This window comes from Phlebotomus papatasi, chromosome 1 (genome assembly GCF_024763615.1).
Source record: "Phlebotomus papatasi isolate M1 chromosome 1, Ppap_2.1, whole genome shotgun sequence".
Classification (NCBI taxonomy): domain Eukaryota; kingdom Metazoa; phylum Arthropoda; class Insecta; order Diptera; family Psychodidae; genus Phlebotomus; species Phlebotomus papatasi.
Window position 1 is genome coordinate 25,654,936 of NC_077222.1, and position 27,964 is coordinate 25,682,899.

At 32.6% G+C, this 27,964-nt stretch overlaps 1 protein-coding gene across 1 annotated transcript in view; it reads right to left on the minus strand.

The window, feature by feature from the left end:
- Window positions 1-9,788: 9,788 nt before the first annotated feature.
- LOC129798321 (ankycorbin) overlaps window positions 9,789-27,964 on the minus strand; it is an 89,540-nt gene continuing 71,364 nt past the window's right edge. Inside the window, exons 8-10 of the mRNA XM_055841428.1 lie at window positions 13,912-14,191; window positions 13,560-13,680; window positions 9,789-10,343 (exon numbers count right to left, since the gene is read on the minus strand). Coding sequence (XP_055697403.1) covers window positions 10,060-10,343; window positions 13,560-13,680; window positions 13,912-14,191 — 685 coding nt within the window. The 3' untranslated portion in view covers window positions 9,789-10,059. The remainder of the gene's footprint in view (window positions 10,344-13,559; window positions 13,681-13,911; window positions 14,192-27,964) is intronic.

The following is a 27,964-nucleotide window of genomic DNA, read 5'->3' on the forward strand; positions in this document are numbered from 1 at the left end:
TCCTATTGAAGAATTTGCAAACACTTCAGAACAACCCGTTTTGTTCACAAAATAGGTAATTATTTCATGTGAAAACTTCACATACAGTTAACTATAACGATTAGCACTTAATTTAACTAAAATTAGCTAAAATTTTAGTTAAATTAAGTTAAATAAAACGAATAAACAACAGTCACCTCATTGTGTTTTTCATTGGAAAACATGGTCAATCGATGGAAAATTCGATAGTGAAAAGATACACTTTTAATTTTTCTGAGAAATTAACGAAAATAAAATTTGTGAATATGAATGGATTTTCGCTTTATTTGGAGCAAAATTAACTAAATAATGAAACTGCGGTATAGAAAATATACAAATATAATGATTTAGCACTGTATTTATCATGAAAACAATGACGTTTCCATTTGGAGTAGCGAAAAATTTCCATTTGGAGCAGGTTTTGAATTAGCTTAATTTGCACAACTCCTTTTCAAAAATTTTGGTCCAGTTTCTTCTGTCTATGATTGTTGAATTATTAAATTTTATATATCTTCGGTTCGATTCGTTATTCTGTCGATTTACGACGATTAACGATTACGATTTTTTTATTTTTCTGTCTAGTCTACTTTTTTTCGTTTTTAGGTTACATGTTAGTTTGCTCACTTCTTAATGCATTTATCCATTTATTCGTTTATCCGTTTGGCCGTTTATCTGTTGTGAATTTATTTGTTTGTCGTTATTCGTTATTTCGTTATTCGTTTCTAAAATTTTGCTTTGAATAGCATATTCCTTTTTTAGTTTATCCATTTGTTCATTAATCAGTTTAATATTTGTCTCACTTATTAATGTATTTTTCCAATTTTTCCTTTTTGTTCGTTTATCCGTTTAACATCATATCTGTTGCTGTTTTCCTGTTTAATAAAAAATGAAAATTTAACAAACGGATAATGAACAAATGAATAAACGGTCAACTAGTAAAATGAATAACAGATAAACTGTCGAACAGATAAATGAGCACACGGATAAATGAATAAATGGTCAAAAGAATAAATGGTATAACAAAGTTTGTCCGTTTATCCGTGTGTTCGTTTTCCGTTTTTTGACACGTGCTTGTTCGCTTATTGCTTAACCCTTTAAGGACGATTGGAACACCGGTGTCCCATAAAGAAAATAATTTTTCCTGACTACCTAAAGTTATTTTTTGTTATGTTTGTACGTAATTATAAAGTAGAAGGTTGAAGGAATCTAGAATATTTTTTGCAAGTCTCCACCTATTTGCTATATGATAAATATTTAAGCTCAAAAATGACGATTTTTTAAATACTTGAGTATTTAAAAATTCGCAATTGATTTTATTTATTTTTTATACTTCCAATTTTTTTTTAAGGAAAAGCCTTTCGGCAATAAAATCTACAATACTCATACGTGATATTTTTCATTAAAACGAAAAATATTATTCACTGTTATTTTCAGAAAAATTACTTAAATTTTTAGGCTATTTTCGTTCTTATCGTTCATAGAGCAAGAAACATACTGAATCAGACTTTGTTGGACTTTCCAAGGTTAGATGTAAGACTTATCATTGATTATGTTTCTCAGTTTAATTTTTAATGTTGATTTTCAGTCCGTAAAAAGTGTCTCGTCCTTAAAGGGTTATTCGTTTATTTGCTTGTTGGTATATTCGCTTATCCATTTGTTTGTTATCCGTTTGTTAGGTTTTGTATTTTATCGGTTATGTCTTTATTCCTTTATCCATAATTTTCGTTAATCGAATTGATCGCTGTGTTGCTTTATTTATTATCTCATTTTTTCGTTCATCTTTTTACTCGTTTATCTGTGTGTTCGTTTTCCGTTTTTAAGATTATGTGTTTGTTCGATTATTGCTTAATTCGTTTATTCACATGTTCGTTTATTCACTTCTCCGTTTGTTTGTTGTCCGTTTTTTAGACTTTGTGTTTAATCGTTTATTTCTTTATACGTTTATCTGTTTGTTCATGTAACGTACGACCTTTTTTCTATTTATTTCGTTTTTTTATTTGTTCACTTATGCATGTATACGTTTATCCTTTGCTCGTTATTCATTTTTTGTATTTTTCATTTGTTCACTTGTGTATTTGGACATTAACCATTGTCTTTGGATCTAGTTAGTTCCGAAGACAATGTCATTAACTCACTTGTACGTGTATTCTTATTGTTTATTTTGTGCTTTTGCTCATTACCAGTTTGTTTAATTCTTTGTTTGTTCGTTTGGTAATTTGTTCATTCCATCTTTAATTATTTGTAAGTTTATTATTTCAGTAATTCATTTATACATTTTCATTTTTATGCCTTTATTCGTTAATCATTTGATCGTTTATCTGTATCTCAGATATTTCGTTTGTTTGTTTAATACTTTAATTGTGTACTTTAATTATTCATTTTCCCATTTAATTATCTATCAGTTAGTTACTTTCGCAATTTTTCGTTTATACAGAAATATATGGTTTTTGTTGTTTAATCGTTTATTCTGTTTTTTTCAACTTGTTTTTATTTGCCTATTTGTCTGTTTTCTTGTTTAATTCTTTAATCGCTTGTGCAGTAAAGCATTTATTTGTTAGTTGATTTTTTTATTTGTCCTTTCCTTGTTTATCAACTCGATCGTTAGTTATTTGTTTTATGTGTTCGTGTATCAGTTACACGAAATAATTCGAATATTCGTTTTTTGTTAGTTGGTATGTTCCAAGGGCATGACGTTGCCTGTGTTTCCCATATGTTTCTAGTGAGCCGGAAAACTTTGGAGTTTATTCGGTGTTTTCTGTCATTGTAGAATAAATTAGCAAAAAATACAAATACAAAATAAAAGCCAATTTAATAACGTAGACGCAACCGAAAACCCCAAATTAGCAACCTACGTAGTTTCGGAGATATCGCGTGAAATTTGTACGAAAACAGGGATAAATGTACACTAAAACTGGTTGCATTTTTCAGAGCTAATGTCATCCCCCTGGTATGTTCCTTTCTCTTTTTAAATAATTTATCGAAGGCATATTCATTCATTCAGTTATCCTGTCGTAAATTATAAGGCTTGTTTATTTGTAAGTAATTACGGAAATCAAAGGCGTCGCACATACTCTGGCTTCGAACACTTCATATTTTTCTCATTTTTAATGAGTCTGAATTAATTTTTTTCAGGAAATATGTGATATAGGTCTGGTTCATAAAAAGAATTTGAGAAATTAATATAAAGTGTTCGAAACCGGAAAGCCCTCTCCTAGATATATAACACTAAACCTACCGACCGTTTTTGGTAGTTTTTCCTAGCGCATTCGGTCAACTGATATAACGCGGTAGAGTATGATATTCAACAAATGCTGCTTAAAAAAGAGGAGAAAATTAGAATTTAAACACTGAAAATTATATTACATACATATTTCGAGAAATTCATAAAGTTTGATAGCAACATTTTACCGTTTAACCCTTTAAGGACGATTGGGTCACCGGTGACCCAAAAATGAAATTTTTCCTACGATCTTCTAAAGTTATGCTTTGCTCTAAAAAGTTAGAAAAAGTGATTTTTTCGGACACCCGATTTTTGACCTTCTCGTTTTTAAAGGGTTAAATATGTGTTAATTTTAAAAAGTTTTTAAACCGGTTAATTTGACCGAGTCTTGGTAGGTTTAATGTTAATCTTCAAAAATCGATACTCCGACATTATTAACATTACATACTTTTGTGGAATGTCTAGAAATTTGTTCTTAAATTTTTTTAATGATTCACGCGATCGAATGAAAGGAAATTCCTAGCTGTCATTATAATGCAGGAGTTGAGAAAATTTTCTGAAATTTTTATAATAAGCGAAATATCCTTAGTAATTGTGATCAGATGTGAGAGAGTGCTGTAAAAATACCACTTTAATACCTTGTTTTCCAGTGATTTCCCCTCTGAAACGTTATGCAGCACTAAAGTTTCTCAAAGAGCCAATCTTTTCATCTCTATTTTCCCTTTCTCTGTACAACATTCCAATTAATCTCTCTTCGATTCCAAAGTTCGGTGCAATTTTTCACAAACTATATATCTCTGCTCAATCCAGAGAAAATTGAAATTCATTGCTGTACCACAGTTCCAGTAATCTCTTAAGGCACTTTCAAAGAATTTCGGAACAAAATGCAATTAAATTTGTGATTTAAAATCGAGATTCGGAAAAGTTTTTACCAAGGAAAAATGTTCAATGGACAAGTGGATAAAGCAACTGTCGCTGACCAAATTTTCTTTTTCTGCTGCTTGAGAAAATGGAAAGACATAAGCAGGTAAGGGAATAAGTGTGAAATTTAATCAAAAAGAATTACTTCGACTTAGTTTTAGCTGTGATGAACGAGGCGAATTGAGGGGTTTGCGATGTAAACAAGAGAATGTTATTTACGGAGTGAAATCTCATTATTCTTTACAGCCGCTTTCACACTCGGGATAGAACGTCTGGAAAATAACTATCCCCCTAAGATTATGTCTTGAGAGAGTGCTTTGACAAATACTTTTGCATTTTCTTACAGCTTTAGATCCTTTAGCTCCTTATACTTGGAGTTTGAGAAAACGCAGTGTGGGATTATATTCAGCTGAGATTTTTTATGTTTGAGAAAAATGTGGATTAGGGATAGGAAAAAAATGTGTTGCATTTTATATACTTAGGGAAAAGAAAGTCTAAGTCAGATATATTTTTGTTGGTTTGACTAAAAATTGATATAATATTCATTTTCGCAACTTACCAAATACTGATTTCTGTAGTTTTTTCAGGATTAATGTATTAACTTAACAGTTATTATATTGCATACGAGTCAAGCTCAGAAATAAACAAAAACTTAAAAAGATATTAAATAAAAGGAGTTAAAACTAATTTTTCGAACTATTTCTAGGATAAAAAAAAACTTACATAGTCAAAAAAAGTGTTTTTGTGTTTGGAACACCGGAGTCCCATTCGTCCCTATAGGATTAAAAAACTAGTTTTGCGGAACAATATAGTATTATATAATGCGCTTAATTTTCCAATATTCCCGATGTGACTATATATTTAAATTTTATGACATTGGTAAAGTTTGAGCAAGTTTGACAAAGTTCTAAGACTGCAAAACAAAAACTTAATATCAAGTTCAAGTTACATTTGGGTTTAGAGTTAATTTCAACAAGACCAACAAACCTTTAATTCAGTTTGTTTTCGTGCAAAAATAATACAATTATCTTCACAACTTGTGATGAACCGAAAACTTTAGTTTATTTCAAACATCATCTCTTCTTTAGATATTTTTGTGCTAATGAAAATTGGAAAAATTTTATAGAAATACAAAAAATAATCACTTTATCGCTCCTTGCTAGCTACATATTTTTACCATTTCTCCGACAACATACTGATACCCCGACAATAAAACGAGACGTTCTTGAACCAGAAAGCTTTCGTACACCCAATTTTTCACTACTTCAAAATTGTTAAAGCTCTTGCTCAGGTACACCATTATCAATATTATTCATTACCATTATCCATTATCCATTATATTACCATTATTATCATAATTATCAATAATTAATTATAAGCTAACTAATATTTAATAAAAATGTGTAAAATCTCTTAGGATAAACAAAAGAAAATTTACATTATTCGAAGGCATGAACGTTCGAAGATAGAGTACTTTCCCCTAGTATCGCTTGGTTTAGGCAACTCGTATTGCATGATTCTCATTCGGTCCCACCATATGCTCAGCATTGTCTTCTTAAAAAAAAAGAGATTTTGTTGTGCTTTCGATTGTGATGCCTTGATAAGGGAAAGCGACAATATATTTGAGTTTGGAATGCTCGATCCATAGAGTGGAGTCATCACTTAAGGACGTTATACACTTATCGATAGCTTGCAAAAAACTTAAGTTCTTACTCAAGCCAGAGATTTCGAAAAATCACAAAATCATTAATAATGTGATAAACTGATAATTTTGTGATTTTTCGAAATCTCTGATTTGAGTAAGAACTAAAGATTTTTGAACGCGGTCCATAAATGTATAAGGCATGACATCCATAAGGGATGACTCCATCCAACACCTCTGCCACCGCTTATACCAATTCAATGTAGAAACCTTTTCTTTTACACAGCAAAGACAAAACTTCAAAAGACAATTTTTGAATTTTTTTGGTCTTACAGTCAAATAATGAAGCTCTCACCTCCACTTTGATTTTTCTTAGCGCCATATAACCGCTAAAAAACACCTTCAGGAATCATTTTTAATACTGCCCGAGGTAATCTTGTCATCTTCAATAATAACGCTTGCAGATCGATCCAAACAATTGTGTTTGGTTTTTTGTCCTCTGATAAAAAATTGCCATTTATAAAGCGTATAAACTGATATTCTTAGAGGGTTCTCGGTGGCAAATATTCCTTGTAGACCTTTTACCAGTTGATGTGCTTTACTTGATTTTTTATTCAAGTTAAAGTGTGAAAATAATACTTTCCGCAAATACTATTCTTTTAGGTCAAAACACGATATCTCAGCTGTTAGAAAAAAAATTTATTAGCGATATCTATTGATCCTGTGATTATCTATTGATCCTGTCTCCTGTTTAAAAAAATATTTGATGGCCTAGAATAAAATTCTATTACTATTTTAGGACCTTTGAATTCATTAAAGCTCAAAAATATTTAATTAAGAAATAAATTTATGACAGAATTTTAATACTATTCAAAATGAAGGCTTTTTGTAGTTCTAAACTATTTCAGAACATAGAAAGAATATTATAATGTTTTTACTTGTCTTTTAAGTGTAAACATTTTTTTAAATCATTTAAAGATAATATTTTTGAAGATATTACAATTAAATTTACAGTTTGTAAAAGTTTAGAAATAATTTTTCTTTTTTTCTTTGAATTTTATTGACAAAAACAGCAATGAAAAACCTATCAATGAACATTTTAGTTATTTTTAATTAAAATAATAAATTGTTCGACATAAAAACTTTTCCAATGAGCTTGTATGAATCATCCCCCTTATGATACTTGCTGAAGTTAATGCAAAAAATGTGTAAAATCAATTCCTTTTCTCTCTTCCGTCAAATCGGTGTTACGTTTTAGGTCTAAAAAAATATATATCAAAATTGTTCATATTAATTTTATAACATTTTAGTTTAGAGGAATTTTCTAAGGGTAAATTTAAAATTTAATAGTCATAAGGCTAATATTTACACGGGTTTCAGACCAATAATGAGGGTAAATTTTACATTACCGGAATGTTAATTTAACATTTTCGGATACCTCTCAGTCTAATCGCGTTCTTGAATTTAACTTATCAAGGAAGAAGTAGGATGAAAAGAACACCTACTGACACTTTAAAAACTCGTGTCAGGACCTTTTGACATCCTACTTTGTACCATTTGGAATACGAAATTGAACATTTATCCTTATCGAAAAACGTAAATTAATAAAAAAACGCCATATTATTTGCATTTTGTTAGATGCATTAAATATATTTCAATATTTTGACAAAACTGTCAATAGGGGTTCCCTGGTCAAAGAGGTATTCCTTTGACCCTAGAATATTTTTGATTTTGGGCACTTTTGACAGGGCTTTTTACCCTTATTTTTAAAATGAACTGAATTTTATTATTATTTTTATGGACTGAACAAACCTTACCATGAAATAGTTTAGCTCCCCAAATCAATTGCAAAGCTAAATTATATTATGATAAGACTCAGTGTCTTTCAAAAATAGGAGAGCACATCTTTCAATAGTTCCTCAAATCTAATGTACCCCACTTCCCCCTAGTTTCAATAAATTGTATTTAGATTATTAACGAACATTTGAGCGAAAAGCTGGTAAATTAATTGACCTCTTCCGATAGTTTGCACTTCTAAATTAATTATTTTATTCAACTAGAATGTTGTACAAATTAAATAAATTTATGTTTTACCAATAAACAAAACTTTGCATAGAATATCTTATTTTTCTACATTACAACTGACTAATTTCGCAATAACTTATAGCAATAGCGATAGTTGGTAATTGATTTAGGGCGATTGTTTACAAACAACACAGTTATTTAGAGCCAAATAATAAATAAACCATAATACAGATCATGTTACTCGTTCATAAAATCAGAATAATTCAATTTGACAAAATTTTGGAATAAAGAAAATTAGTTAGTAATAATTTATCATTGATGCAGGCTCATTTTGCGCTGGCAATTTATTCAGCATGAATAGGTGTAATGCACAATCAACCCTATTCAGAAGTAAGTGCGAAAATAGACGTTTTAAGTGGCTATTGATACCCTGTCAACGCCAAAGTCATCATGATTACATCACGGAAGCTTTTGCGATTTTCGTTAAAATTAATTGTATAATAAGGCCGAGTTTTGATGCTGCTATTCGGAATAATTTAATTACCTTAAAGGATATGTCCAGCATTCGTCGTATTTCATTTTTCTAATTTATACTCATTTTTTAGTACCTCCAGTATACGATTTGTAGATACCCCAGTAGCACAACATGGTCATATCTACGACATATTTTTAGCTTTTGCTTCCAATCTTTGTGCAATTTTTCTCGAATAATTGTCTGATATATTTTTGAAATAGAATAAAATAAATTTAAAAAAAAACTCTTTAAATTTTATTAGTCAAATTTTGGTAATTTTTTAGTAAATTGTATTCAAGTCAAAAATAAATATAATTATTCCACAGTTAAAAAAAGTAAAACTATTTGTAAGTATTGTAAGTATAAATCCGTAGTATATTTTTCTAATTTTATGAGTTAAAAAGTATTCAGTCCATAAAATAATAAGAGCATCATTACTTTACAGATATTTTGGCTCAATTGACATTTGTCATTGTTTTACTATGTTATTTGAAATACAATTAAAAAACAAATAATTTAATTTAATTAATTTATGTAAATACGGTAAAACGCTTTATCATGCTTTTAGCATTTGCTCCCAATCTTTGTGCAATTCTTGTCGAATAATTCTCTAATATATGTTCTAAACAGAATAAAATAAATAAAAAAAACTCTTTAATATTTAATAGTCAAATTTTCGAATTTTTTCTACTTTAGAAACCTATTATTACATTTTTACTTAAAAAAGTTTATTATAATTTTTCTGTTTAAAAAAAATGTTGAGACATAGCTACGTCAAACTTACCTTAATCTGACCGTGTGATCTTGCCGCTTATTATTGATGTCACAATGCAGCAATATTTCGGTCATTAGAGTATCTGAGCTCTAGGTAACTTAAAGTAGTTTTGATACCGTCCAAGGCACATTTCCATTACCTATTTCCACACAATTGCAGTATTTTGCTGCTGGGATAGACAGAATGTACGAATGGAGTAAGTTTAAAAAAAATCTGGAACTTTTTTCATGACTTCAAAGGCTTTGTAAGTTGTTCAATCAAGAACTCATTCAAGAGCTCATTGATGAGTTTAAAAAGCTTTAACTGCTTTACGGCTCCTGGTAATCAGAGAACACGACGATATTTAAATACTTTATGGCACTACACATTTAATTAGATGCGGATAATTCTTAGTAGAGGAAAGTACTCTACCTTCGAACGTTCATGCCTTCGAATAATGTGAAATTTCTTTTGGTTTTCCTAAGACGCTAACACATTTCTATTAAATATTAGTCGGCTTATCATCGATTGTTGATAATTCCATGATAATTTGGTATAAATCTCTTACGAAAAATAAAAGTAATTCACATTATTCGAGGGCATGAACGTTCGAAGGGAGAGCACTTTCCCCTACTGCGAATTTCAAGATGTCTTTCCGCAAAATTTATTTAAAAGGAAAATTCAAACAAATCGGTTTTTCTGCAATAATTTTTCTTTTTATTTTTCTAAAATAGATTCTTCAATATTCTCCGTCGTGGAAGTTTCTTTGTTTTTTTTTGCACAACATTTACACTGAAAATTACATAATATATATTTGTTCGTTTTCATCTAAAATAACTCACATGTGATGAGGGAGAAAAATATTTCGTTTTGTTCTTTCATTTTTAGGAAGAAAAATAGACATATATATATTTATATTGGGGATACCATATTATTTTAGGGTTTATGTACTAATGGCATACTCATTAAATTTTATCGGAATTGTGCTCAGTGTCAGCACTTTGCTGGTTGACGCCATCGTTTCCCTTCACCGTAAAAGTCACATAGTAGCGCTTATTGCTGTCTAATTTATCGGATGGCAGTGGTATTAATTGCTTATTGCCACCATGTGATAACTCCAGGGATACTTTACTGCCGCACTTTGGCAGTCCCGATGTTAGTATTTTAGGTAAGTAAAAGCTCCCGACTCCAGTCTGTTTGTATGCACCAAATCCCAGCTTTGGCATTGTATGATGATTCATCATGGGAACTACGATGCAGGAAAACGAAAATTGTACATTATGTTGCAGATTGTGAAAAATTGAATTTGGAATCTTCACAATATGATTCAACCCAAACGTTTCAATGGTTTTCCAATATGAAAGTTCTATTTTTATTCTTTAAATTTTCCAAAAAAGCTGTATGTGTTCTACAGAGTTAGCGCCGTTAATAAATAAATTGAGACCACGTCCATTTTGGAATATATAGGGTAAACGTTGGGAAGTCGGACAATCAAGAATTATTTACTAATGATGCAGTCTTTGAGTAGTTTGAATATGACTTAATTAATTTTATCCCAAAGTGGAACGAGAATTTTCATATTTAAATTCTGGTTCATCCAAATTTTTAAAGTTTACACTCAATGTCTTAGTAAATTTTATAGAATTATAATTAATATAAAATTCCTGCACCTTTAGTTTTAGTATAAAGCCAAATAACTTCTGCTCATTGCCAAATAAGCCGCGCCCTTATCATGAAATCAGAGAATTTTGTGCCACTTTTTGAAGTTTTTCTCAAATATTTTCCAAATTGGGTAAGATATTTGAATTAAATTTTTGTCCGAAAAATTGTATTGCGTATATATCTTGTGTACGAACTATCCTCCATGTTCAGGGATAATATGAGGATCCTATCACGATGGTAAGTTGAGGAATCGATATGTTGAAGATGTCCATTTTTCGCGTTTTTTTCAAAGAGCTCCGGTAGATAGTTAATTACTACAAGATAGACTGTAATTAACATTACAGGCTCGAATTTGTTCTAAATTTTTAGTATGCACAAGTAGAACTCAACAGTTATTACCGATATGACATATTTTATATCTCAAATTATGCAGAATGAGCTATAAAAAGTACATCCTATTTTATGTGTTCGAATATGTGGATTCAAAATGGTGAGAGATAGGGATTTGGGACCTTTAGCGGACCTCCCATAAGTTGACCCTGGGACCATTTATATGTTTCTCTAAAACATAGTCAGAATAGAAAAAAAAGAAATCGCACGACGTGTTTACGAGCAATCCCAAAAAACATAGTTTTGTAGGGGAAGGGAAGGGATGGGGCAAAATAAAGGACATATTAATGGTCCCAGGGTCAACTTATAGGGGGGTCCCCCGAAAGTCCCAAGTCTGTATCTCTCACCATTCTGCACCCATTTTATATTGAAAATAAAACGTCAAAAATCAGACATTTTTAAGACATTCGTTCCTCAACATACCATCAAGACTGAACCCCAATTTTAGTACTGGACATTAGCAATAGTTTTTTACAAGAGATAATTGTTTATACACAAAACATTTACCGACAAACTTTCCATTAATCCCAATTTTTCCCAAACGTATGACTTATTTCGGAACGGAGGGAGTAGTTTTTATTTTAATTTAAATGTGCTTTTTAATAACTCTGAAAGCTCAATTAACGGAAATTCTTTTTTTTCTCTTTGTAGAAGTAGTTCGTCTTTATAGAACTTCGCAAACTATAAATGTTTATGTCCATATTTGACCGTTTTTCTTCACAATTGTAGGAAATTTGATTCAATATTGGCATTAATATCTCTATAGTATGTATGGGCCATACGAGAAGCTGTTGAATAAGCGGGATCCATTAGATGCACTTTACTGTTCAAACTCCACAGAGAGAGTTATATTATAATCTGTCGATATTTTCATTCCCAAAAATGCCCACCTTCTGTCACCCAGGTACTACTTTTCACAATATAGGTCTCTTCAGACCTTGCATTTCAGACAATTTCTATGAAATTATGTCAGGTTGATTGTCCGTATGCGTCTATCTGTCCGACCCGTTCAGCTCTCGGCAGCTCTAGAGCCCAAACGGTAAGAGACAACGACTTGGGACCCTCGGTGAAACCCACTATAAGTAGACCCAAGGATCGTTGACATGTCCTACATTTTTCCCATCCCTCAATTATGCTGTTTTGGGATTGTTGCTTTGGGAAAACGCGTCCTGAGATTTTTTTTTTTAATTTTGGATATGTTCTAGAGATTACCTAGGCGGTTATTTTGTCTTTATACGATAATATTATTGAATCATTCTTTTCAAAGTCAAACGTTAAAAAGGCTTTAGAGAGCGCACTTATCAACCGAGTTGTATCATTGGAGAGCTCATTGGAAAGGTCTTGGAATTTCTGACAAAACTGACCCGGTTTCAGTCGGTTATACACCGATATCCAATTCAAGTATATATGATAACCAAATGAATCCCTATAGGGGCGTTGCCTATTTTTCGCGCAGTGTTTGGAGCGTAGTTTTGTAACTCAAATTCTAGAAGTGTTTTTAAATGTGTGTTCTTTGAGTTTTACTTAACGAAGATTAAAACAAAACTTTTGATTTTGGATTAGCATAATCCATAAATAACTCTAGTGGCTGGAAAAAGTGGATTAAGACCTTTTTCGCACAAATTCTATCACTTTTTTTTTGCTACAGACGCAGAATCTGTCCTCTCCATGGTAATAAGCTCCACGATCCAGTTTTCTAAACCAATCCCAGTGGAAGTCAAGTGTAATGATATATCCTTACGTACACCTAATGAAAGGGACCGTATGCCCAAACCGTAGTAGGGAATAAAAATTGTAAGAAGCGAATAAAAGGAAATACCGTTTACTCATATCGTTTACTTAATTCGTTCTCTCCAGCCACTGCACTCCATCAGACCGTACATAGTCGAATAAATAGGGGAAAGCGCGCTACCTTCGGACGATTTATGCTTCGCACAAATCAGTTTTTTTTAATGTGTTATAAATGAATTTGGCTCATTATAATATCATATTTTAATAGCTAGTCCAATGCCTCACATTTTCAGAGAAGAGATATGGGTGAAATCCATAAGGAACATAGAGAAGAAATTGAGTAGTAGCGCGCTTTCCCCTACACTAACATCAATTCCTGAAAATCTTCAAGCAGTAAAGCTATTTAAAGAATAAATCTAAAGTCAGGTCACAATGCGTGTTTAAGTATTCCGGAAGTGCTTCAAATTACAAAAAATTTCAACCGTACTTTGAACTTTAAATAAAAAGGGCGTGGCTAAAAATTATTTACGGGCGGCGCTAACTTTTGCGGTCTATTACAATCCAAATTCGTGGAATAAATGGCAAACAGGTACAATAAATATGTTCTAAATAAAACTTGTCAGTCATCAGTGTTAGTGTACCTTGTACAAAATATTTTTTGTCCTATAAATTTTTCACTTACTGTAAGCCGCACAAGGAATTCCCGTGTAAGCATGAGCTGCATGGAGACATCGATGGGTTTTCGTTGTACACTGAAGAGCTTTCTCATATTGATTGTAGTCAGGACTGAGTCGTCTCTCCGCCTTTATTGCCACACAAATGTTGATAAAGATGAAAAAGCACCGACAAGGCAGACAATTTTGGACGAGAGAAACACAAAAAGTGCAATTAAGGCTTAAAGAAGAAAATTTCTAGGCCCGGAAAGAGCTATATAAGATTGGGACAAGTAGAACATTGTGCATAGAATGCTTTTAAAGTGGTGCCAAGTTGAGGCTATAAAAGTGAAGAGGCACAAAATGGAAAAGAATACAAACTTCTCTGTAAACTTCGGAGATATTCTGAAAGTTGTACGTTCCAGTCTTCTGTATGCTCTTGAGTGTTTCATATAGGAACACTTCAAAGTTCTTGAAAGTATACTCCTTGTGTGGATATCGTTTTAGTGTTGCTCCCGTTTCATAACCCAAAGCATCAACGGATTTATGATAATCATCAACAGCACGTTTGACAAGAATCGCTTCATTTACTTTACTCGATCTTATTTGCAGACTCTTGAGCTCCAGCAAATGTTGAAATATTTTCCTTTCCATGTAGTACCTGGCAGAAAATTGAGTAAATATATTTAAATATATTGATTTTTGCGCACTGCTTCAACAACAAAGTTATAGGGGTTATTTGAGGAGAGTACTGTTCACCATTCCATCATAATTTTCGCCTTTGTAAGAAATATTTGACGATGCTCAAGAGTAGAAGGATATCGTCTTACAATTTTCCACAAGAAAATGAATTGACAAACAAGGAAATGTAGTGAAGTGAAAAGTGCCAAAAGCTCTCTCGAATATCAAGTCTCTGAACAGGTCTTTGAGTCAATAATCACAGTATTTATATTCAAAGGCAGTCTTCAGCAGAAAGACTGCACGAAAATTTCAAAAGAAAATAGAAACGTTTAATGTAGAATGTTGCATTTGGCAATAGAAATAAAACTTCTGAACTTTCTCTCAAAATACTGTTTATAGCGCTTTCAAAATCCTTTCCTACTCAACATTGAAATTTAAAACTTAAATAGAAAAATTCTTCTCCACAATAACGTTCCTGGTACATTAATGCATTTTTAATTGCAACAGACGCCAAGCAAAAACTAAAATTACTCAAGCAACTAATTTTATTTATTTTTCAATGAGGAACGTTTGTAAATTAAAATAGTCTTCTCGAAAAATTGTGAAAAAAGCTTTTTATGTTTATTTCAATTTATTTAGAATAATTGAGTGAACTTATTCTGTTTATATGCTTTGATTCGACTCATAAAACTTTTTGGACTTTCTATTCAAAGTATGACTATTTATTTCTAATTTAAATAAAACTAATTAAATAAATTAACATAAGTTTTAAAATGCGAAATTGAAAATACGTTAAACTTCTTCAAATGATTATAAATCGATGTAGCAAAATAGAGGAGGATCGTTTTCAATAAAATTTCTTAAATGTTTCACTACAAAATGCATCAAAAGACGTTCAAACAGAGTTAATCTTAAGGATTTTCTGACATAAACGAACACAAAAAAACATCAAATGTGTTGAGAATATGATAAACTATTGAACAAATTTTTTAAAATGTCATTAGAAAACAACCAGCTTTTTGATTTTATCCACCCAAAAATATGAAAAAAATCACCATATGCAAATAAAAAATATATATCCACTATTAAATATTACATAATAAAAACATCAACCAGAACGCTCAAAATTAACATTGACAATTTTTTGTGACTTTGCTTGATCAATGTAAAATTTTTATTAGTGTCCTGAGAAACACAAAATATATTTTTTATTTCGATTTTGGGGATCTCGGTGGCGCAATAGGCAAGACCGTTTGCTCTTGGGCGGATCGATCCCCGGTTTGACTCACAATGTTGTAAGTTCGAGTCCCGCCCGGTGCGAAGATCTGAATGTCTAGAATAAGACATTTTCACTGTGATATAAGGTAATGAAAAAGGACTGCCTGTGCCCAAAAACCGGGAAGACGTTCCTGGGCGATCTACGATCAGCAGATTCTTCCAACTCGGGATATACGACAACATGATTAAATTGTAACAGATATATCCCGATACGATTAATTTCAATTTTGAAAAATAAATAGCGCGCAGCAGCACACTGAATGAACAACTCCAGTAATTTGGCTGGAATTCTTTACAAACTGAGCTTCTGTGGTCCGCGATGAAATGCAACCTCGTCAGACCGGGCATGTTTGTATATACAAGTTTTGACTCTCATAGATTATGAAACCCGTCAAAAACCGTTCTTCGTAACCGTCTAGTCGGCCGATTCTACGTAGTAGAAACGCTTCTGTCTGGAGAACGGAAAGAGATATCGACAAACGGTTTACGGCAAAGGTTAGATATCGGATTGACTACATCTGATGGAGATACCAAATCCATCTCGCTCCCGCGCCCATCCAACATTTTGAAATACCCCCAAAATTGGTTTTCTCAATTACTCAGCCCCTATTGCAGAGGTGTGCAAGAATCGTTGAAATCGAGTAAACGTTAAAATAAGTTTGTTCAGGTAGTGTTTTGAACATTGACGTATAAGTGTTGGAACAAGAGTTGGAACAAAACCACTGAAGAGAAAGCAGCAGATAGACAAAAAATTAAATGTAAGACGAATCGGTTCCGCGGCTAAAGTCCCTGCCGTTATTATGAATTCCCAGAGACTGATTGGGTACACAATGTGCCTTGACCCTAGGGTTTGCCCTCTGAGTGGGAGGTGAAGGGTGTGCATGTGCATCTTTAAGCAGAGAGCGATCATGCCTTCCGATGGTATAATGCTCTGAGCCGGCAGTCAGTTGATCCTGAGCTACGAGTACATCAACACACCCTAAACAAGAGAAATCTTGTCGGGCCACCACCACCAGTTGTGCTACTATGCCCGATTTCCAAGTCCTCGGTTATTTTAATCTCACATAAACTAAATCAAAATTAGTAATAATATCTAAAAATTCCCATTTCTAAGGAAGAAAAGTAAGTTTTTGTGGCTATGTGTAGTATTAAGAGGGCGAAAGACAATTCCAAATCATTCAAAAGATTGTAAATGACCCACTGAGGAAGACCCATACCGAGGGTTGAAAACTTTGGAGAAAAAATTAGTCTTTTTAGTTTGAGAAGAAGACAATCCTCTGACGAACACCGGAAGAAACTGAAGAGGATATACAACTACGTCAGACACAGTATTCGAAGATATTGACGTACAAGTTTCATTTGACGTTTGTTCGGTTTGAAACGGTTTTTGCACACCTCTGTCCTATTGCATTAATCGGTCTCAAAATTTATTATGTTATAGCTGATTCTAAGACCTTTCGATTAAAAAAAAACTTAAGCCTCTCCCGATCCCATGACTCGATCTAGAAAGGGCCTAAAATTGAATTCTCAAATTGCTATATCTTCGATTCTAATTATCAGTATTAAAAAAAATGGTGTTTTGGAAAGCTCTTGTGGAATACCACAACTTCTTTGACATATCAATTTCATCCGATTTAATGAAAGGTCCGATTACTCGAAAAATCTATTTTCTAAAATTTGATGTCGATTGTCTCGGAACTTCAACTTTCATTTTTGATGAAATTTTAGTATTTTGTATCTGATATCGAAATCTTTTTGACGATAGATCTTATCCGTCCCTAACTCACCCCACTGTACCCCGACGTTACCCTTACTCTACCAAAATTGACCGTTCTCTAATGTTTATTAATCGATTTCAATAATTTTTTTATTTGGTTGGCCTTCTGTATTCAAACTATTTAAAATGGGAAATGACTAGTTATGAGCCCAGATAAGCTGAGATTCCTTACGCCCAACCTCGGAGTGCTTACCACTCGAGGTGCTTAGAACTGGGAATGCTTGAAAATTTGATTTTAAGATTGAATTTAGGGAGTAAATAATCACGTCGAGTCTCAATCATAATCGAATTTTCAAGCATTCCGAATTGCAAGAACACTGAGTGGTAAGCACTCCAAGGTTGCCTGTAAAGGGTCTCAACTACTATAAGCTTATTTGGGCTTATCACTGGTTTTAAGCCGCCCTTTTAGAAACTTACTAAATTCATTTCGCATTTCTAAATCGTGAAAATCAAATTTCCTTTTGTTTTTGGTGGACGCTGCAATTTCATAGTGGCGATTAGGCTGTGAAACGGATTTTGTACCGTGACTTCACTCTCAGGTGCCTTTATCTGATTGGGGGTGGTCCTTTAAGGAGACAATCTGCTGAACATACGATGGTGTTCAATGGCCTGGCCCATAGGCCTTTGCTGGAGTGGGATCTCTCTCTTCCGGCTTCACCGGTCTCTCTGGTTCCACATCTTTGTGAAGCTCAGGCCTGCGACAGTTTGGTCTGACTTTTTGTCTCCGGGAATCTCTCCTTTTCATTTCTTGGTGGGCAGTGTTGATGCGGTGCGTCATCCTAAGTACCCATCTATTCGCGGCTGTTTTTAATGTTGCCTACTTTTTTTTTATCTTCTCATACTTGTTAGTTAAAAGTAGTATTAGCTCTAGTTAACAAAGTCGCTTGACATCAAACATTTTTTTTTTCATTATTTTTTTATTATTATTATTACTATTCGTCACACGCGGGCGATTGCCCAATGGCTGACAGCTCCTACGAGCTAGCCAGAAAAAAAATTTTTTTTTCTTCTCTCAATGCGTTCTGCAAGTTTTGCATATAAAAGCAGCATTCCAACGGTATATTAACTAAATAAATTAAAATTGTAAAGTAATTATGATCATCCTATGGATGTATGGCATATACAACCTGAGAAGGAGTTTTCCACCGTTTTCACTCTGGAGTAGGTTGGTAACCAACGCTTAGACGGCGGTGGCCGCAGAAAAATATTTGCAATTTTAATTATTTATGTATTGCAGAGCATTGATGACAATAAATCTATCTATCTATCTATAATCCTTATATAAAATAATGATAGGGGTGCGAATCCAATGCGTTAATACTTTTGTTTCTTGTATTTCCACAATTTGTCAGATATTAATCGATGTAGATACTACACAGTAAAAAAAAATTACAACTAAATTAGTGGGTAATTTTTTGCATCACTATTTTAGTGGTAATTTTGGGAAACGTGTAATTTCTTTAGCGTGTAATTTTTAGCGAGTAACCTTTTGCGTGTAATTTTTTTCGTGTAATATGTAGAATGTAACCTTGATTTTTGTGTAAAGTGCTGCGTGTAAAATATAAAAACTTGTAATTTCAAACGTGTAATTTTATTACCTTGTAATTTTTTTATACAAAATATTAATTTCCTTTAAAATAACAATTTTGCTACCGCCGCTCTATTCCTTGCTCCTCCATTTTCCATTCCCTTCAGATGCCTTCATTTAAAACAGCTGATTTCCCGAAGATGTGATGGGGGCAAATCTGTAAAAAAATATATTTCAAAATATAAGAGATTGAAAAGGAAAATTTGCTATTCCGGGAACAATATTTAAACGATCGTGAAAAGATTGAGACACGACGAACCTTGGCTGCCTTCACTGCTCCACCAACTATTCCTCCTTCACCTCCTTATTCATTGCTGCATTTCGTCTTCTGCCATTTAGTCAACCTTCGGACCCTCTTCTCGTCTTGTGGTCCATCCCCATGATCCACTTTGCTCTGTAAATATATAATAAACTAAATTGTATAAAAGGATATTGCCGTAGAAACCGTGGAAGTCACAGATTGTCAGTGGTGTGCCCCAAAATTACGGCACTAAGGGAAATTGTTCCCGGAATGACAGAAGCTCGATTGAAGGGATTCTACAATGGAAAAATAAGTTCAAAATAAATCACTTTAACATGTGGGGATCACTGTGGGATGCATTATGGACCCACTAAAAGAGCACAGGAGTGCTCCGTACAAAACACTAAGGGAAATCGTCTATTTTGGAGAAAATATGTGGAGTTGTGACAAGTTGAAACATGTTCAAAATCCATTGAAATAAATGCAAGTTTTCGCACCGTATTTTTAAAGGATTTCACTACAGGAATGATGATCACACTTGGGGCTACTTTGGGGGCCACCACTGACCAAAAGATGCCCTTTGAGACAGAAAACTTGGACAAAATACGGACAGAAAAACTCAAAGTGACGCCAAGCACCACGGTATAATTTCACATTGGTTTTTTTTCACAATTTCTCGCAATAAAACTTGGAAATCCGCACTGAGATGATGTATTTCACTTTTTTTTAAAGGATTTGAACTTCTTTAATCAAAATTAGGGCATACAAACTCAAAAAACAGGAGAAAATACTCACCGATGTGGATGCTCCTAGCAGCTGTCAAACTGTAATGGCGAATTTACACGTTTTCAATTACACGCACCAAATTTTACACGCAGTGGAATTTTTACCACTTTTTTAGTGACACAGTTCCACTTGAATAATGGTAAAATTACATTTTTGAATTACACGCTGAAAATTTTTACACAAATTATTTTTTACACAAAATTTACCATTTTAATAGTGGTAAAAATTAAAATTTACAATTTTTTTAGTGGTAATTTGGAAATTACACGTTATTTTTTTTACACGATTTTTTACTGTGTAGTTCACTCTATAAAACTCAGGTTCTTACTTAACAAAAGTAGGTAGTTTAAAAGTTTGAAATTTATCTTGAAAAGGTGTTTTAAGTTGTTGTGGATGTACGGGGTGTACACTATTCCAATCATAACGTAATTCCTTGCATAACTAACTCTAGTGTTAAAATTTTAATGACAGAGGATTTCAAACTATTAACCCAGAAAATAAGGTTTGTAATCATCAGTTTTAATCTGTTCGGCGTAATTTTGCAGCAAAGTTGTTCATTAAATTATATGTGAAAGACGAAGAGCTTGAGTGCACTAGCCTTTAAAATTCCAAGCATTTCGCTCAAATCGAATTGAATTTTAGAGGTTCTCTCTACTTAATATATCTTTTAGTGTTCGAGTTACTTACTTCTAATAAAATTTACTTCTAAATTAGTGTGAGTTGAGTTTGATTGAAAAATCATTTAACACACTTATTAAAATTTTAATTAATTTTGGAAATAGGGTAAAGGTTCATAATTTGGTCCAGTCTGCTTATAAGCATTCGTGTTCCAAGTTTGAAGTGCGATATTTTCAATACTAATTGATTTTTTTGTTACTCTCTTTTCAGAAGGATTGCTTAGAAACTTGGCAAACTATTTATCATCTTATTTTTACTAAAATTAGTTTTAATACGTTGAAAAATGAATTAATATGTAGAGCTGAATTTGACTCTTATTTTGGACAACTTGGTTATTAATTTGGACAACTTGGCTGTAAATTTGGACAGCTAATCCGCCTCAAGAGGATGCCCATTGTTCTTCATTTCATGAACCAATCTTACCAAGACCTCTTTCTGTTCATGCAAGGGAAACGTAGAATGTTACAAGAAGCCCGGAAACTTTCCATATCATTCATTAAAGTGAGTTGACTTCGCTACTCCAAGTACGTTCGGATTCGCTCATTCCCTGGCCTTTCCGGAAGCCTTTCAATTCATTTCTCGCTACATCTCTTTCGTAGAGATGATGCTCCTTTGTTTCTTCAGGCATTTGTCCAACCTAGTCATCACAAAAGCTAAAACTTCACGAAATTTCGTGAGAAAAACACCTGTCCAAAATAAGAGCTATCACCTCACTGGTAAATGTCTTAAAAAATTTCCCATTTTTCACACGAAAAATCTAATTCACAAGGCAAATCTCACTTCAAGTCAAATATACAAATCACCACTAACGTTAATCAACACAATTTTCAATTAATATTCAATAATATCACTCAAAAGAGCAAAAAAAAGACATTGTTAGTACTTCATCATAGCTAAATAAGACTGAAGTAAACACGAAGTTCTGTCATATTTCTCGTAAGCAATTGCTCACACTAAATGTTCAACAAAGCAATTTCAACTCAAATCATATTCAAAATTTAACGTATTTAGTGTTAAAATCTTCCAAAAAGAACAAATATTTAGATAGAATTCATTATTCATCAAATATTGGAATGAAAATCCATTATCCTAATCAATTTATTTTTAGTGTCCCATTTTATCCTCAAAGTGTCCAAAATAAGAAACTGGACAAAATTATGAGCCTTTCCCCTAGGTGTTAAATCACTCGCCAAACACAAATTGGGGAAAGCTTTCAGACTTCGCACGCACACACTCTGACTTCGAATACTTCTGTTTTTTCATATTCCTCTAATAAGTTTGACCTATCTACGGCAATAATATTATATTTTAATAGCTAGTCTTAAGTAACACATTTCTTTAGAAAATATCAGATTTATTCAAGGAAAATTATGAACTGTTGGAAGCTAGAGTATGTGCGAAACCTGAAAATTTTCCCCCATTTCACGTCATGTAAATACGAAAAAATAGATTGGTATGATGGGTTATTAAAAGTCAATGCCAACATCTACCATTTGATTTCTAAATATACTGATGACTAATATTTAAATAAACCGTAAATAAAAAAAAACTTTTCTAAAAATGTTTGAATAATAAAAAGTGTTCAGGGTCATAAAAACCATAGGTCTTAAACACCAAACGTTTTGCTTCTAATTTGTATAATCTGGTGTTTGAAAAACATGATGTAGTTTACCAAAATGAAAGTACCTGCCTTTATAGTTCTTTCTTTTATCATCGAACAATCCAAGAAATAACGAATTAAATGACTCAAAAGAATACACCGTGATAGATTCGAAACCATTAGTCCTAAACATATCTCCTGCAAGTGTAAAACACTCGAGTAAGTATTTATCATTCTTGTATATGAACGTTTCTTCCGCAACATATTCTCTCATGTAATATTGTATGATTTTTCATTCATACATACTTTCACTCCATTCATGAGGACAATTTGTTATCGCAATAAGACAGAAGGGAAAGCTCGAAAACATGAGAGAAACATACGTACAATGATGTACTGGAATTCCAACCAAATATCTAACTGAAACTTCCTGAAATAATTGCTAAATTGTACCACAACCCCATAAGAGTTCGTTAGATAAAAAACTCATACCAAGGAAACTTTTGTTTAAAAAGAGAAAATTCTTCAATTGAATTAGTGGGAAAAAAGCTATGCTCAAAACGCTCGAAAGCGTATTTTCAGCCCTAATAGTGCACAATTGTGGAGCTATGGACAATGCAATAAAGTGAATCTAAAGCGGATTGTGCAGCCACTAGAATTCACTTTGAATCCTGTGAATAGAATATTAAACATTTATTCTAGGAAAAGCCCTTTTATTGAGTTCCGCAGGCTAAGTTTAAAGTACAACGGGAATTCGGATCGTTTAACATTATTTGCTTGAAATTTATATTTACAAATCGATTTCTTGATTCATTTTCAGTATTTAGTGCTCATTTACGCTTCCTAGATAAGGGGTGACTCAATAGATATTTTAGTGAACTTTAAATTTACAGATCAGCGCTCAAATGTTGAACTAGTTCAAAACTGTATTTCTGGATATCTTCAAACGGAATTTGTTCGTATTTGTCGCATTTTAGAACATGTTTACAGGTAGCCTAAGCAGTCGTAATTCGTTCACATTCCGATAATCGGTTTTCGCTCGAAATCCTGAAAAGGTCCAAAGCTAAAAAAGTCAAAATTCAGAAAGTAAAAACGAAACGAAAAGGTAAAAAATCTCGAAAAGCAAAAATCGCGAAAGGCAAAAAGTTCCGAAAATCTAAAATTTAGGAAATTAATATTAGTTTTGGTTGTACAGGTAAAGGGAAATTTTCTGATTTGGGAAACTTATAGTTTCGCTTTTAGGGCCAAGTTGAAATTTTCTTGTTCCTCATCTAGGCCGTCTTTTGATATTCAAGATTTTGGAATTTGGGATTTTGGCTTTCGGTATTTTGGCTTTCAGGATATTTATACTTCAGGATATTTGTCTCTTTCGGTATCTTTGCTTTTCGGGATTTAGGCATTCAGGATTTTAGCCTTCTGGATTTTGTTTATATGAGGTTTTGGTAGTTCAGGCTTTTGGGTTTCGAGATTATGGAATTCAGGATTTTGGATTTTGGATTTCAAACCTTTCGAAATTTTGGCGTTAGGAATTTTGGTCTTTTGGGTTTTTGTTTTTCAGGATTATCAGTTTCGAGATTTCAGTTTTCGGGATTTTGACTTTTCTGGTCTTTGTATTTCGGTTTATAGTTTTTCGGGATTTTGGCTTTAAGGATTTTGTTTTTTTTCGAGATATTGGCTTTTGAGTATTATGGTATTAGAAATTTTGATCTTGCGTATTTTGTCTATTTAGGATTTCGGTTTTTCTAGCTTTGGGAGTTCGAGATTATAGTATTTGGGATTTTGTCTGTTTCTGGATCTTGGCTTTTCGGGATTTTGGCATTAGAGATTATTGCTTTACGGGTTTTTGGATTTTGGAATTATAGCTTTTGGGGATTTTGGCTTTCGAAATTTTGGCATGTGAGTTTTCAGACTTCGTATTTTTGATCCTTTCGGAATCACGGCGTTCAGGCTTTAAAATTTCTGGAATGGCTTATCGGGACTTTGACAAATTAGGAATTTTGGGAGTTATTGGCTTGCTGGTTTTCAGCTTTCGGGATATCACTTTTCCCGATTTTGGCTGCCACAGACAATATAGATAGCTTTCTCTAGAAACCTATCAATTGAGATACAGACCCATTAGAAAGGCTTTTGAATTTGAACCCTTAACAGTCGTGAACTTATACTACTATCCAGCTATTAATTAATATTTAATTAAAGTTTCACATTTTCAATCACATATCACCGAGCAATAGCTGCATAATTAAAAAAGATTAATTAAATAATGTAAATAATTAATATGTCTTTTTTTTATTTTTTATTTATTTATATATTAAGTTTTAGTTCTCATCTAGTAAGATTGTTCGAGCTTTTATAGTCTAGTGAAAATTTTGAATTTTAGATTACATTAAAAATATTGTAATCAATCTTTATATAGAGTTTGTTCGGAATTTCAAATTTTGCACTACTTCCTATAAAATTAAAAACAATTAACAAAATTATTTCCAATTAATATTTGAATTCAAATTTATCTTCAAAATAATTTATACACACTCATCTGTAATATATTTATGTATTTATTAAACAAATATTTATGAGCATGTAGTACTTTACAATTTCTACTATCGATCAATACCATCTAGCTTCACCTTTAAATTGCATTTTATGTTAGTCAAATTAAAATCAATTATAAACTAACAATCATTTATTTAATTGAAAGTTTGTAACTTTTCAACAAATTTCAATTAAATTATTTTAACTGACATGCAATTTATTGAAAAGTCATCAAGGAAGTACGGCAAAAATGAATGACAAGTTCAGAAATTGAAAGGTATTGTGACTTGACGACACTTTTTTGCAGTTTTGCTTAAACATTTTCAATTGAAAGTTCACTAGCAAAAGTTTTATAATAAATGCAGCAAAAGCTATACATTGTTATATATTTAATGTGAGAATATTATTTAATTTGTTATGAAATTTACAAACTCATTTTTTTCATTTTGTCATCCTACGCTATGATTGAAGTGGAAATTTGAGTCCTAGGAAATACATGGCTGAAAATTTTCTCTCTCACATTTTCAGCAATCTATCATACCAAATGATTGAGCTTTGCCAAATTCGCTCGCTTTGCTAAAATTAATATGGGCATTTTTCCTCATTGTGCATTTGACAGGGCTTTTAAGGTGGGGAAATGTAATTTTTCAGGGATAGAAAATCGGTTAAAACACTGGTTTTTGCATAGAATTTTAATGAAATGAGAAATCATTTTGAATCAATACTGTTATCTCACTTCCGTAATTTACCAGTGAAATTGTTTTAATTTTGTGCCTTTTCCCATATTGTGGATAAATTGAACTTATCATTTATTCAAAGTCATGGTTATATAATTATCATTGTGATCTTCGCTATACTATTCGGATTAAAAGAGGATTAAAATGAATTATTAAATGTCGCAGAATTCAAATAATTCCAATTCAATTTATACATGATTTTTCAAATAATTAAATATTTATGAATGTTAATGCACCTGCATTTATTGTCACATTTGAATGCTCGTTTGAATAAATTAGCCATATCGCAGCGAAAAAAACAAATATTGGGGATTATTGGCCCAAATATCAAATAATATTTGAGGTTAAGAGCAATTATATTACCTAAATTTGAATGCTACAAAGATATTGTCGCTTGAAGCAATTGTCGTTAATTACCAATCATGACCATAGTCATTAAAAATTACTCTTGTTGGGTAACCTATGGCCCATTCGTCCTTAAAGATTTAAAGATTTATTTAAACCTTTAAATTTCAAACCTTTCTATATAAATTTACGAGAAAAGCTGCTCTACAAAACGAGTAAGTTACGACAATTGTTGATCCACGTGGCGCTGTATTTTTTAATTTAATAAAAATTAACATGATTTTAATTATCTGACTTTGTGAAGTGAATTTGATGGTCGGCGATCTCTTACTTCATCTACAGAATGTACAAAACCGTGAAACGTACGAGTAACTTAAAATATACCATTCGTGTTGTTATGACATCCCAAGTAGCAAAACCTGGCCTAAATGTATTATGTACACTTTCGGGTAAAATTTGAACTTGTAACCAGAAACAGTTTAAAGGTAGCGAAAATTGGCATCTGCTTTACCAGTTGATGTCTTTGTCGATGAAAGTGAAAGTCTAATTGAGAGTAATATAGGGCGAAGGCAGAAAATGGCCCTTTCCTAGCCAAAATCGGGAGCTCTGCCCCAGCAACTTCAATCCATAGAAAACTCCAGAACTTCTGAGACACGTTTCGGAGGGGCTCATGGTTATTCGGGGAGAAGAAAAAGATCTCTCTTTTAGAGGGGATGAATTTGTGGAAAGATCAGTGAGGAACTTCAGACTGCTCTTCAGACTTCTGAGAGGTGAAATTCCCGATCAACGAGACCTTGAAAGGGTTTTCCATCCCAGCAGAATATGTAACGGACTTCATGGATGCTTCCACCGTGCTTCTAACCTGATTCTCAATCCCCAGATCTTCTGATCGTCCAGGATAGCCGTGAAAAGGAGGAAGAACGGGTCCTCGGACGTCCCATAGTTCTTCAGTATAAAAGCTTGAGTGTTTTATATCAACTTCTTGTATTGTCCGGTTTGTGTAACACTCGGATTATGTATCGAAATTTAAAGTGGAATATAATTGAAGAAAACTTTCTATTCAGGGCAGTCATAAATTAGAGCTCGCGCTAAAAGTAATAAGAACTAGACAAGAAATGGGGACAAGGCTGACAAACGATCAAGAAGGTGTACGATTTTCGGCTATCCTAATTATGCACCTCCTTTCACAAGGATCTGGAAAGTGTTCTTAATTAAAAAGAGAAAATTCCTAGAAATAGCGGAAATTGGATATTTTTCTGGACACTTAACGATCGTCATCAGATAATCGTTACCTTAAAGTTCGACCTGAATTACCAATGAGCAATTCTTGGAATTAAACATATTTTCTAGGAAATAATGTCGAATAGAATTAAGTGGAATTAAGTGGAAGATTTTAGTATAAAAAAGGATAGCTAAATTCAAGAGGTTGGTTCAGTCACAGTGTAAACGAAGTCCAGGTCATTGGATAGTGTAGGAGGAGGAGGGAGGGTAATTTGAGATGTGGCGCCAGATTGTTATACGATTTTTCGCCTATTTATAAAAAAAAGTTTGTTCTTACAATTATTTTATTTAGATCCACAATTATTTTGTCTGTCCAAATTACTTCATGTTAAATCCCTGTTTTCATTAGAAAAATGCGAATAAATGGTATAACAATGTAGCCGCACATCTCAAAGTAGCCCCACCTCCCTCTATCTTTCTTCAATAAATAGTTTAGCTGTTCAAAAAGAGTGTTCAAGTGAGGAAAAAATTCAACTGAATCCGAAGACAACAACATGGCCGCATTTGGGATCATAAGGGTCTCCACAACATTTTTGGTCAGTCAATATCGTGATTTGGATATTGCGGAAACAAAAGTTTCACCTAATAATCATTTTTCTAGTATTCGATATTAATTAGAGTTAATTATTTAAATAATTATTTTTAGATAGTTACCAAAGTTTTTCGTAATTTGTATGTATAGGTTCTAAAGAATGCCATAAACCGAGGACTGGAAGGTCGAAAAATTACGAAACACAGATTCGAAGAAACATCTAATGGCACTTTAAGAACTTCTGCCAGGACCTATTAGAACTCTATTCTGTACCATTTGGGATAAGAAAATTGAATACTTAGTGAGAGGTGAGCCACTTTTAGCTGTAGGGCTACATTGAAATACGATTTTTCGTACATTTTTTAAAGAAAGCTGAGCCTT